Raw genomic sequence first — 12,209 nt, forward strand, 5'->3', positions numbered from 1 at the left:
TATAAGCAACCTTTTGATAATCTCTACAACTACAGTATGACAGTAGTAACATGTAAGTTGGGCCCTTTTTCATATCTCTCATTCAAATATCAGTCTTTTAATAACAAAAAAAATGTCATGTCTGAATTGTTAACAATGTTCCTGAGAGAGCTTGAGTGCTGCAACCTGTTTTTGGGGCACTGTTGTTTACTTCACATACAGAGTGTTAAAATGAGCTTCCCATTCAGCTTAACTATGTGGAGCAGCTTACTTAAACGTCAAAGCTGTGTTGTGTGAGGAGCCAGTCTTCCCTCATCGACACTACGACCTGGAAATATTTTTCTTTCACCAGTGGAGATTCAGAATGTTCCGTGGGTGTTTAAAACAGTTATTTCATCACAGTTGATCTGGGTGCTCTGAGAGGTTTAAACGGTTCTGGAGTGGTTGGGGTAATTAGGCTTCGTTTACTCTGTTCCGTGTTCTGAACTGCAGCATTTTAACTATATCTTCATCACAGACCTGAACGCCCAGAAGTCTCGCAGTCAGCAGTTTGGTCGGCTAGAATAACACACACACACACACGCGCAGGCACACACACACACGCACACAGAGTTAATTTTCACAAACCACAGTCTGCCTGAGACATTATTTTCAAACACTACCTGCCTAGGGTTTGTGTTGTGTGAAGAAGAAATTGTTGGAACAGTTTTGATTCCTACAGTTTGACATAGTGTCTCCTTTAAATTCCTCCTTAAAAAAGCGGGCACGGGGCACCGTTTTGACGATAGCTCAGCGCCAGCGGTCCGCGGTCGCTTAAAAACAACTGACATTTACAACCAACAGCTACAGGGGACATGTAACATAACGGACTTGACAAACACAGCCTCAGACCCCAGATGCAGGTGTGCACTAATATTACACTCAATAGGAAATATATATCTCCTGATATATTTCCTCTCCTCTCTTCCCCTCTTTTTCCCCCTGGCAGCTTCATCAACTAAGACAACATATGTCAGCTACAGTAATCATGCCATCTGAACATCTGAACAGCACCAAAGTGGAGGGAGGTTTCCCAGGGGCGAGAACAGCTGAGGGAAGGAGCTGTCACTCAGACCGACAGATGACGGCCTGATGGACGTAAAGACGGACAGACAGATGGAACTCCCACCACCACCGCGAACCAAGCATGAGACATTTTATATTGTTCTGACAGCATCAAACCGACACAAACCACCAGAGAGGCGGGACCACAAAGACCAACCACCAATCAGTGGGACCCGTTCGCTCTCTTCCTGTAAATCACAGCACAACGGTCATAAATGCCATAAACTTTGAACTAACCGTGGAAAAAAGAGACTTAACGGTAAAAAAAAAAAAATCCCCTGCAGGCTCTATGGTCCAGAGAAAAAAAAGAAGAAAAAAGATACCAAAACAACATGGTGTAAAAGTTATACACAAGAGAGATGTATATGGGAGATAAAAAGTCATTCAAAAGAGTTAAAAAAAAATTAAATATTTAAAAGAGAAAATAGAATAAACTATGAGAATCGACCATTATGTTTATTGTTATTCTACTTGTAAGTATTTTTGTGGTTGTGAAGATTTTTTCATTCTTGTCCCATCTGTCGTGCGACCTTGCATACTCAGAAAGTTTGTCTCTTGTATCGATTGGCTAACTGGATGGGTAGCCCTGGCTTGTGAATCTGTAAATGCCCTGGTTGAAGCATGCCAGTTTTTATACAAATGATTTATTTATAATAAAGGAATGTTTTGCAAATGTGTAGATTTGTTGCTTGTGCTTTTAAGATACAACACAGATACCAATTTGATATTTTTGTTTATTACTATATTTGTGACAAAACCGTCTCGATTCGGTCTTCTGTAGCAACATTTGAAATTGTGTTTTTTACATTGGATAAAAGTAGAGACTCAGAGCTAGACAATGGTATATCATACACTACACTACACACTCCATCCCCTTAGCTATCATACTCTAATTCCACTGATTTCAAAACTCTGTCCTCCAGAAAGTGGTGAGCAACACAACGTTTGGACACACCTTCTCATTCAAGGATTTTTCTTTATTTGTACTATTTTTTTCTACATTATAGAATAATAGTGAAGACATCAAAACTATGAAATAGCACGTGTTGAATCATGTAGTAGCCAAAAAAGTGTTAAACAAATCAAAATATAATTTATATTTGAGATTCTTCAAAGTAGCCTTTGTAGAAGAAGAATTAGAATTCCCTCAACCAACTTCAACTGAAAAACTTTTCCAACAGTCTTGAAGGAGTTCCCACATATGCTGAGCACTTGTTGGCTGCTTTTCCTTTACTCTGCGGTCCATCTCATCCCAAACCATCTCAATTGGGTTGAGATCAGGTGATTGTGGAGGCCAGGTCATCTGATGCAGCTGATCCATCACTCTCTTTCTTGGTCAAATAGCCCTTACTCAGCCTGGAGGTGTGTTGGGTCATTGTCCTGTTAAAAAAAAAAGACAAATGACTAAATCACTGACAGTGTCACCAACAAAGCACCCCCACACCATCACACCTCCTCCTCCATGCTTCTTCTTTCTGGCAACTCTAATGAACTTATCCTCTGCAGCAGAAGTAACTCTCGGTCTTCCTTTCCTGTGGCATTCCTCATGAGAGCCAGTTTCATCATAGCGCTTGCTGGTTTTTGTGACTCCACTTGAAGAAACTTTCAAAGTTCTTGGACTTTTCCGCATTGACTTTCATGTCTTAAAGTAATGATGGACTATCGTTTCTCATTGCTTATTTGAGCTGTTCTTGACATAATATGGACTTGGTCTTTTACCAAATAGAGCTATCTTCTGTTTCCCACCCCTACCTTGTCGCAACACAACAGACTGGCTCAAACGCATTAAGATGGAAAGAAATTCCACTATTTAACTTTTAACAAGGCACACCTGTTAATTGAAAATCATTCCAGGTGACAGCCTCATGATGGTTGGTTGAGAGAATGCCAAGAGTGTGCAAAGCTGTCGTCAAGGCAAAGGCTGACTAATTTGAAGAATCTCAAATATAAAATATATTTTGATTTGTTTAACACTTTTTTGGTTACTACATGATTCCATGTGTTATTTCATAGTTTGAGGTCTTCACTATTATTTTACAACATAGAAAATGGTTAAAATAAATAAATACAAGACAAACCTTGTAATGCGTAGGTGTGTCCAAACTATTGACTGGTGCTTTATGTCTAGTTTCCTGAAACAACTCCCATTTATTGATTTTAAATTACGTGGACAAAGACACAATGACAACAAGTGTAATGTCACATTCCCAGTCCCTCCCACCTGTCCCTGTATGGCAGGCTGTAGGTTGTGTCTGACCATCTGAATCTCTACACGTTTCTCTACACCCAAGATGGCGGACTTTCCTTTTCCTTTCTCTTTCTCTGTATTAAACCATCAATACAGCAAATCACTTTTTCCTGACACACAGCAAAACAAATGCTTTCAGTTTTGAGCAGAACACATTTCTTTCATTGATTTTCCCTGGTCTTACAGCGTTACAAACCTCTACCACTCCACCGAGGGCTGTTGTCTTCCATACTGTAGTAGCTACTAGTGTAGTGGAGAAGCTATCCGCAAGCTGGGTGGATGACGAGAAGGCAGTGTGTGTGTGTGTGTGTGTGCGCATGCGGGTGTGTGTGTGTGCCTGTTCACTTGTGTGTGTGTGTGTGGTAATGGAGGTCTACTTGTAGACACTGGGGGCAGAATCCCTTGTGCTTCTGAACTAGCGAGCTCCGTCTCACTAAATGTCGAAAGGTTTCAAAGAAAATATGTGACATCTGAGAAGCGGTGAGCTAATGAGTCAATGCATTCATTGTCACTGGTTAAGGAACCATCGATAAAGCTGAAAGAGGAACACAACACCGTTTCCTGTATACAGCAACAGACAAGCTTTGTACGTCGGACTAAAAGTAACCCAAGTCAGGGCTTTGTTTAACTGATGTCCCTGTCGGCTGCTTTGTGTGAGCCCAACTTCGCTTTACAATGAAATGAGGAAAGAATAGGCCACGGACAGCACAATGATTTGTATTTACAACACATTTAATGGGAAGCGGCTTGCGGGCCAAACAGCTGTCATTTTACAATAGAAGAAATAGATGACCGCTGTCTGCTGTTGATTAATGTTTTTCTCATGTGTTCCTTCTACAGTCCAATGCATAGCAAAAATACAGTCTGGCCTTTCCCAGTCAAGTCCTGATCATTAGCATACCAACAGACAAGAAGTGGTGGTTGAAAGGGGTGTGTTATAATCAGGAAGTGGTCCTGGGAGTCTATGCCTTCCACTCAGCACCGGACCCCAGTTTAGGGGTACCTCTGAGAGGGTAGTAGTGACAGCAATCCTAGTTATCTACCTGCAGGCTAATTCAATGACCTGTCACACAGACCACTGTCACTGTCAGGGACGATGGACTACACACACAACACCAGGAGACTGCTCTCTCTGTGGATCCTCTCACACCTATATGGTTGTGACAGCCGACAGGTGGGAGAGTGTGTGAGCGTGTTTGTGTGTGCACTGTTCAGGTGTGTTTGTTCAGGTGAAGCAGGCAGATGGTCCTCCTCTGTCTGTGTTGGTGTGTTTGTGCGTTTAGCGTGGATCACTGGATAATTCTGAATTCCGGTTCAGATTATGGATGTGGTTGCCATGATACCCAGACCACATGTTGTCAACACTGGACCTTTCATCTTCTCATCTCTCTCTCTCTCTCTCTCTCTCTCTCTCTCTCTCTCTCGTGTCATGAACATTCTGTTGTCCTAAAACACCCTCTTCTATACAGAACAGACAACAACAGGAGCAGTAGATAGGGCTGTCCAGTTTCAAGCCACTTTCTCCAAACAGATTATCAGATCTGTCAATAGTTTGCTTGTCTGACTGTCTGCAAGTGTTTGCTCCTGTCCAAAACCTGAGGAGATATGGTTGTAATCTGAATTTGTTCGAATGTTGCGTTATTTTTTTCAGGTTAGTCACACACTAGAGCCTCAAGGGAGGTTATTTCTGTGTTTGTATATTTCTTTCCAAAATAAGATTTTATCTGGACTGTGAGTCAGAATATTTCATTGTTTGTGTATTCCTGCAGCCCAATGTACTATAGCAGCTCTATTGTTTTAGGACCTGAGAACAGAGGCTCCCCAGAGGCTAGTAGAAGAGGAGAACGGGTTGAAGCTCAAACCACACACACACACACACACAAACACACACACACACACACACACACACACACACACACACACACACACACACACTTAGAATAAATAGGGTACAATTCACTGTGGGAAATGGATATCAACAAACATATACTGTACTGAAGGTGTGTTTGCAGATGTGATCGCCTTGACCCCGCATACACTGGCACCAATATTGAAAACATCAAACACCAAACATGCTTTTCATGCCCAAGTTTAGACATGAAAGAAAGGTTTGTTGGCAATATTTCCCTTTGAGTTATTTACAGTTACAGTAGATTCTTGAATGAGACCATATAAATATACGACTGTGTTGTGTTCTGGCCAGCCTGTTCCGCTCAGACTTCGTTGACGGCAATGGACGGACACCTGGGACGGACGGCGAGCTGTCAGAAATGTCACACCTGCCATTCAGCGTTCCCGGGCCGCTCCCCGCCACATTGCTCCGGTGTGTTCTCCCGTTAATGAGGGAGCGTCCGTTAGAGAATACCTCGAGCATGTTTAAACAGCGGAACGAACGGAGCCTAGTGCTGCCTGCGGGCGACACAACAACGCAACTTTCTGTTTGTAACCTGAACCGCACCGGGAGAACGCTGATGCCTGCCTGCTGCCTGCTTCATGCAGCCTGCCTCCCTTCCAGCTGCTAGCCTGAGAAATTAGGTTTGTCATATCGACTGTGTCTAAGGAAGTTATTTCATAAAAAAGGTGGCTGGCGTTTTCAAGCATGTTGATGTTATGTAGCCTTTGCTGTGTTGTTCAAATAGCTTAGTCTCCACTAGGATCAGAAAGCTTATACAACGACTATGTGCGTATCATAACACACCATCTGTTTCTGAGGGCTGTTTGTATGCCTTAAGGCGCGGCTTCCTTTCAGGACACCCTGCACATTATTAAAAGATAATCCGTTGGAAGTTTTATGCAAATATCTTGAGACAAATTTATGTTTTGCAAATGTTGTATTGCAATAACCTATGTAGGTACATCTGACAATCACTAAAAGCCTAATCTCTGCCTGGGAGAAGAACGGAAAAAAGGAGGAGAAGAGGGAAAGATGAGAAGAGAAAAAGTGGAGAGAGGAGAGACGTCCTCTGAGGATTGTTGAGTGCTTCGTACAACTGGACTGAACGTCAGGAAGCTGTCTGGGTGAGTCCAACTGATTTTGATTTGAAGTGAGACGTTCAGCACATCGAGGCACATCTCTTTTCCCCTTTCCCAAAATATTCATTTCAAAACGCATGTCTCGCCGATAAGCAGAATTGGTTTCATTGACTGTGCCAAAGAGAGCTGACTTCGGCGAATCAAGCTGACATATGATCTTGTTAAGTATTGTACTAATTCAGAGGGTGATACAGCAGTCTGTCGCTGGTTTGTCACGCCGTTTTGTCTCTGAACAATGACAGACTATGCCGCTGTTTTACTGGCTCTTTCCTCCTTTTAGTATTTGTTGATGAATTAAACAGTGCTACAGGGCCACGTTCAAGTCCTCTCCAAATGTTACCCATAGACTCCACAGTGTATCTTCAAAGACTGAGCAGTTCTTAAAATACCCCTCCAGGGATGTTTCTTTTGGTTGCGTTGTGCTCTGTGAGCTGAATCTACAGTGTGATTATCTTTGGACATTTTTAGGCCAGGTTCACATACAGGAAGGAACTGTTGTCAAGCTCGATGGATTAAGTTACAACAGCTGCCGAGTTAAACAATATATATATTTATCTTGACCTTCTTGTGATATTCAAAACTATTGATCTTAAAATTGTCCATGGCTGCAGGCTTAATGAGCAGGAAACACCACGGACGCTTATAAGCCCGAGACCAAAGAGGGTAGAGGATCTTGGGTAAAAATAAGGTGTCTCTTTGAATTTCACAGCAATCATCTGGCTAGGCTCAGGCTGGCAGCCACACTCTCCAAAGCCACTCTCTATCACTGTAGCTAGAGAAGGGAAACCACAGTGACTGTGGCTCAGCTCACTTAGTCCTGAATGCTGCCAGTTAAAATACATGGTTGTGCCCAATACAGGGAGACGGGTACAGTTTCTCATTCTATCAGGGCTTTCTGTTTCAACTTGAATGGATACGTTTGTTTTGGGGAGGCTGAGTGTGTGTGTGCAAGCATGTGCGTGTGTGTCTCTGTCGTGTGTTTGCGTTTCCCTGTCTGCCCATACACACGCTACCTGGCTGTTCTCCCAGGTCTAGAGGCCAAAAGCCTATCCTCTTGGAGAACATTCTACCCATCAGGTATTTGCCTTAAAAGCTCAGGTCCATTATTGTAATGACGTTTGATACCGCAAAATGGAAGCCCCCGCCGATTTGCACAGTGCAATTTTCTACATATAAAACCATGTCTGCCCACGGCAGGAAATTAGGGACATTTCATGTAATGGGCAGAAATGGAAAATGGCTTTTCAAGGCCCATTTACAAAGTGCCAACAGGCATCTGACTTGGCGTCAGTTATTGGTCATGTCAGGCTGTGCCTGCCAGCCCGGAGTGGTGTGGTTAGTCTAACGAGGAGCTTTGGGCAGCACACATGCACTTTGTGGTGGAGTTTTAATGAAGGAACCTGCTGCGAGGATGTAGCAGGAGTCTGAGAGGCTGTGACGAGGCTGTGGATAGACCTTGGCCCAGGGGCACAGCAGGGTTCTAAGTTTGAGCTGTTTTGGGAAGGGTGTTGGGGGAAAGGTGCCACGGTAGTGCGTTCATGGGGAAGAGATGGTACACAGACCATTCAGGTCAACGCCCAGCAGGTGTACACACGGACACGCGAATGCACATACAGACCAGTACTGGGGTTATTCAGGACAAACATCCTGACACAGCCAAAGCACCTGGTTTAACTTGATATAGTGTATGTGGCTGATATGGACTCAAATGAAGTCCGTTGATTACTTTCCTCCTTTGTCTGCCTCCAGAAATAATCAATACTGAAGCCTGTTTTATTGTGAAACGATTGCAGCAGATAAAGTGGCTATCCACAGTGTGTCTGGTATTATTTCTCACTATCTGAAAGTGAAGTTAGGATTCAAATGTGTGTCAATTGTGAAGGTATTTTTGTATTTTGTGTTATGTCTCTGTCCCCAGGAATACTAGCTGTTTCCAGGACATTAAAGACCTGCTCCGGTACTTTGGCAAGTAAGGAAGCATTTTTAAAATCTCCTTCTTTGGGCTGGATGTGTCCATGTGTAGTTCATACATGCAGAATTAACTTACCTCAATTAGCCATTAAATCCCTAGTTTAAAAGCGAGTGTTTTCTTGAAGCTGTGACACGCCATTTTCCCTACATTTCCCCCCATGCAGGCCAGCACCCCTAGCCATTTCTAGCCAATGACCTTCACCCCCTCGCATCTGAGTGACAGCAAGAGGTCTGCCCAGCGTTATCTAATGAGGTTGCATGGTGTGCCCAATTGAGAGAGAGAGAGAGAGAGAGAATTTTTTTTGACGATCACTACTTTCAGAACTACTGGCTAAAAAGTATACAAAGGTACCAGAGAATCTCTTTAAGTGAATCATATTTCAGAGAATAGGTTCTGAAGAGTAATTTCTCTTTTGATCCTTCTGTTTTTCTGTGATCCCAAATGTCACATGAGATAATTGCTGACGATAGACACTGAAAAACCTCCCTGCTGAACTTTTGGCATTTCAAAATAATTTGTCTTTGAAATACTTAAATTCACTTTCCAAAATTCAAGGCAATTCAGTTTAATGGCACAAGAACCATTTTGCCTTGAAGTGACAAGTTACTTAATTCTTAAAAGTCTTTGGGGAAGTCTTTTTGTATGTTAATTAAATTGACTCATGGGGTCAATCAACTCTAGGGGTAGCGTCTAGCCCAAGATGACATAACCAGTCTGCGGTCAACTGCCACATTCGTTTGTGTATGACTCACTAAAGGCATTTTCATAAGCACAACTATTTATCATGCAGTTCCTACTGCTTGTTTACAACTCACTATGTGACTCATTTTGGTTCATTTAGTTTACATAATTTAGCTACATGGGAAATAAGACATCTAGAATTCAGCATCTGACACATCATTTACATGACGTCATCCCGCATTAGTTTATCATTATATTTGTTGTTTATCATAGTATTTGTTGCTATTAATTTCATGGCATGCCCCCCCCCCCATTCCTATTGGCCTGTCCAGTATTTTAACATGATCCTAAACATTATGGGATGTTAATTGTTTCATTTATACAGGAAACACACCTGTGTGGAAGCACCAGCTTTCAATATACTTTGTATCCCTCATTTACTCAAAATAATTTCCATCATTATGGCAGTTACCTGTATCTCCCTCAGAGTGTTCTTATGGCTTGGATGACATCAGAGAAAACACATCTGCCAATTCTGACATCCCCTGCTGTGTGAGTGTGTGTGTGTGTGTGTCTGTATTTTTGTTTACGTGTGTGTGTCTGTGTTTTTGTTTGTGCATATGTTCGCATCCATGTGCTTGTGAAGACACTTTGCAGTTCCCACGGAGCCTTCTCTTCATCTACCTCTCATGTTCTAGTTCCATTTTGGGACAGTCTTGTCTGAGTTCACTTTGCACAGAGAATCAAAGGCATGTAAACATGTGAGACGTTCCAGTATCAGACAGTGGTTCAGCATCCGCAGGTCAGCCTTGATTGACGTGTAGAGGGAATCTGGACAATTATAGTGGTAGAGCTATACAGATCAGTATGGTACAGCACAAATGGCACCCTGTTCCATATAGTGCACTACTTTTAACCAGAGCCCATTGTGCTCTGGTCAAAAGTAGTGCACTACTGTATGTAGGGAATAGTTTGCCATTTGGGACACACCCAAGGTTTAGGGTGACTCATCGTGATGATGGTGACTGACAGATATGAAACATCTGTCTTCATTTTTGTCTCACCAACCTGTTGTCGGAAAACTTTAGTTGATTGCAACTCCCTCTGGATAGGAGCGCCTGCTAAATGACTCCAATGTGATGCAAACAACACAGATGTGATATTTTCACAGAGAGGGTATACTTTGTGCCCATGGCAGCCTGACTCAAACACTCATTCATTCTGACTGCTGGGCTCATATGGCCTTGACTAAATGACCTGAGGTGTGTGTGTGTGTGTGTGTCTATGTGTGTGTGTGTGTTCTTCCTCCTCCTGGCACACAGGTCAGTAAGCAGATGAATAGCGATTTTGTTCAGCCCTATGCCACCTCCCTGTAACAGCTGTGAGTAATGCTCTGATGTGCTACCCTGGGCGAAGCTCTCCTTCTTCACAATATCCCCAGGCCTGGCCAAATGATATTTGGCGATCCTTCTGCAGGGGAAGATGAATAGACACATGCTGAGACATACTGTGAGCATATCTGTGTGTGGGTGGGTGGGTGTGTGTGTGTGATAGGGGTTAAGGGATATTCTCCATGACATCCAGTGATTGAAACTGAATGAGAATGAATACATGAATGAATGGAACTTTAATTTGCCAATCTTTTGCTCTGCTCCAGAAAAATGGGTCGGATCAGAGAGTCACACAGTCTTTCTTCTCTGTATATAGAGTCCCCCTCCTCACTTCTGCTTAGACAGTAGCTCAGCTATAGGCCAGTGAGGTAGAAAGTTCTGGTTCTGTAAGGAAAACTCTCGTAAAATGGGTCCACTGGGCAGACAGCTGTGTGTGTCACTAAGGGAGGTAGGAAGCTCTGGGGCTATGAAGCGGCCAGTCCTGTGCCTGCTGTTCAGGGTCATGGCTGGTAGGGTAAAAAAAAGTTGTTCCTCAGTGCATGTGACCTGCTCTGTGATGTCTGAGTCACACAGACTCACCACAGTTATCCACAGCCTTACCCACCCCGGGACATCATTAACCTACATCTGGGAAGAGAGGGAAGGAGGACGGGAGGGGAGGGAAGGAGAGAACGAGGCAATAAGTCAGGGAAGGAAGGAGAGAGATACACTCTTAGAAACAAAGGGTTCTAAAATGGTTATTCGGCTGTCCCTATAAGAGAACCCTTATGGTGCCAGTTAAAACCCTTTTGGTCCCTGCTAGAACCCTTTTGGGCTCCATGTATAACATTCTGCGGTAAGGGTTCTAAATGGAACCCAAAAGGGCTATATCTGGAATTAAAACGGTTCTACCTGGAACCAAAAAGGTTTTCTTCAAAGGGTTCTCCTGTGGGGACAGTCTAAGAAGCCTTTTAGGTTTTAGATGGCACCTTTTTTTCTAACAGTGTTTGAATTGGTTTGTTGCTGCTAACAGGGAGACAGATCACTATTCTGTTCAGGTCTTGATTCACTGGTGCAGAATCAAACAGATGTGGCACGATATGAAAAGCTGATGAAGAGGAGAGGATGTAAGGTTTGAGGTGTCGGTATACCTTCTGATGCCTCTGTTCTGGTCTGTGTGTGTGCAACTAGATTAGTTTGTAGTTGCAACACACTTTCATATTGCCAGAAATCCGAGCGAATACAAAATTCCAAAAAATAAAAAATAAGAAAATTCACTGCGTGCATACCGTATCCGTAGATACAGGAAAAGAAAACCAAAAGGACAATGTCAACAAGTCTTCTTTCACGTAATAGATCATAAGCTATGAGGCTGATGTGGTGTGGGAGGGATGTTGCCAGTCATGTCTCTGCTCTGTTCCGCTCAGAGGTCAGAGGTCAAAGGTCTCTAATTGAAATAGAGGCATGCCGGGAGAGTTATTTAACACTGTTAGTCTCAGACTCATTTTAAGTATCTAAACAACCATTTAACACACTCTTCATTGAAGTAATGACATGGGCTTTCGATACAGATGCTAATAAGCGTGTCAAGTTGAAGGCATTGAGGTAATAAAATACAGAAGAAGGTGTGAAAGTGTTCGTTAACCTTTGAGGTTCTAGTTGAGCTCTAGTGACTAAGGTTAGAGAATGGAGACAAGCATAGTAAACCATGAATATGCCTGGTAGAGAGAGAGGGAAGTGTTGAGTTCATTGTGTACTGTATACTGTAAATTATTAACGGGGCACCAGTCCTTTTTTGGACAAAAAGGTCTAAAAAGGCCTG

At 42.9% G+C, this 12,209-nt stretch overlaps 1 protein-coding gene and 1 long non-coding RNA gene across 4 annotated transcripts in view; both read left to right on the forward strand.

Moving 5' to 3' along the window:
• Window positions 1-1,760, forward strand: part of LOC112217165 (metabotropic glutamate receptor 8) — a 362,177-nt gene extending 360,417 nt beyond the window's left edge. For all 3 annotated transcript variants that reach the window (XM_042300187.1, XM_042300186.1, XM_042300188.1), the window contains one exon: window positions 968-1,760. In XM_042300187.1, the coding sequence (XP_042156121.1) occupies window positions 968-980 (13 nt within the window). In that variant the 3' untranslated portion in view covers window positions 981-1,760. The remainder of the gene's footprint in view (window positions 1-967) is intronic.
• Window positions 1,761-5,520: 3,760 nt separating this feature from the next.
• The window catches only part of LOC112216872, a 28,399-nt gene continuing 21,710 nt past the window's right edge, over window positions 5,521-12,209 (forward strand). The window contains exons 1-3 of the long non-coding RNA XR_002948409.2: window positions 5,521-5,866; window positions 6,184-6,349; window positions 8,283-8,333. This is a non-coding gene — a long non-coding RNA (uncharacterized LOC112216872). The remainder of the gene's footprint in view (window positions 5,867-6,183; window positions 6,350-8,282; window positions 8,334-12,209) is intronic.

The sequence above is a fragment of the Oncorhynchus tshawytscha genome, linkage group LG17 (assembly GCF_018296145.1).
Source record: "Oncorhynchus tshawytscha isolate Ot180627B linkage group LG17, Otsh_v2.0, whole genome shotgun sequence".
Lineage (NCBI taxonomy): Eukaryota > Metazoa > Chordata > Actinopteri > Salmoniformes > Salmonidae > Oncorhynchus > Oncorhynchus tshawytscha.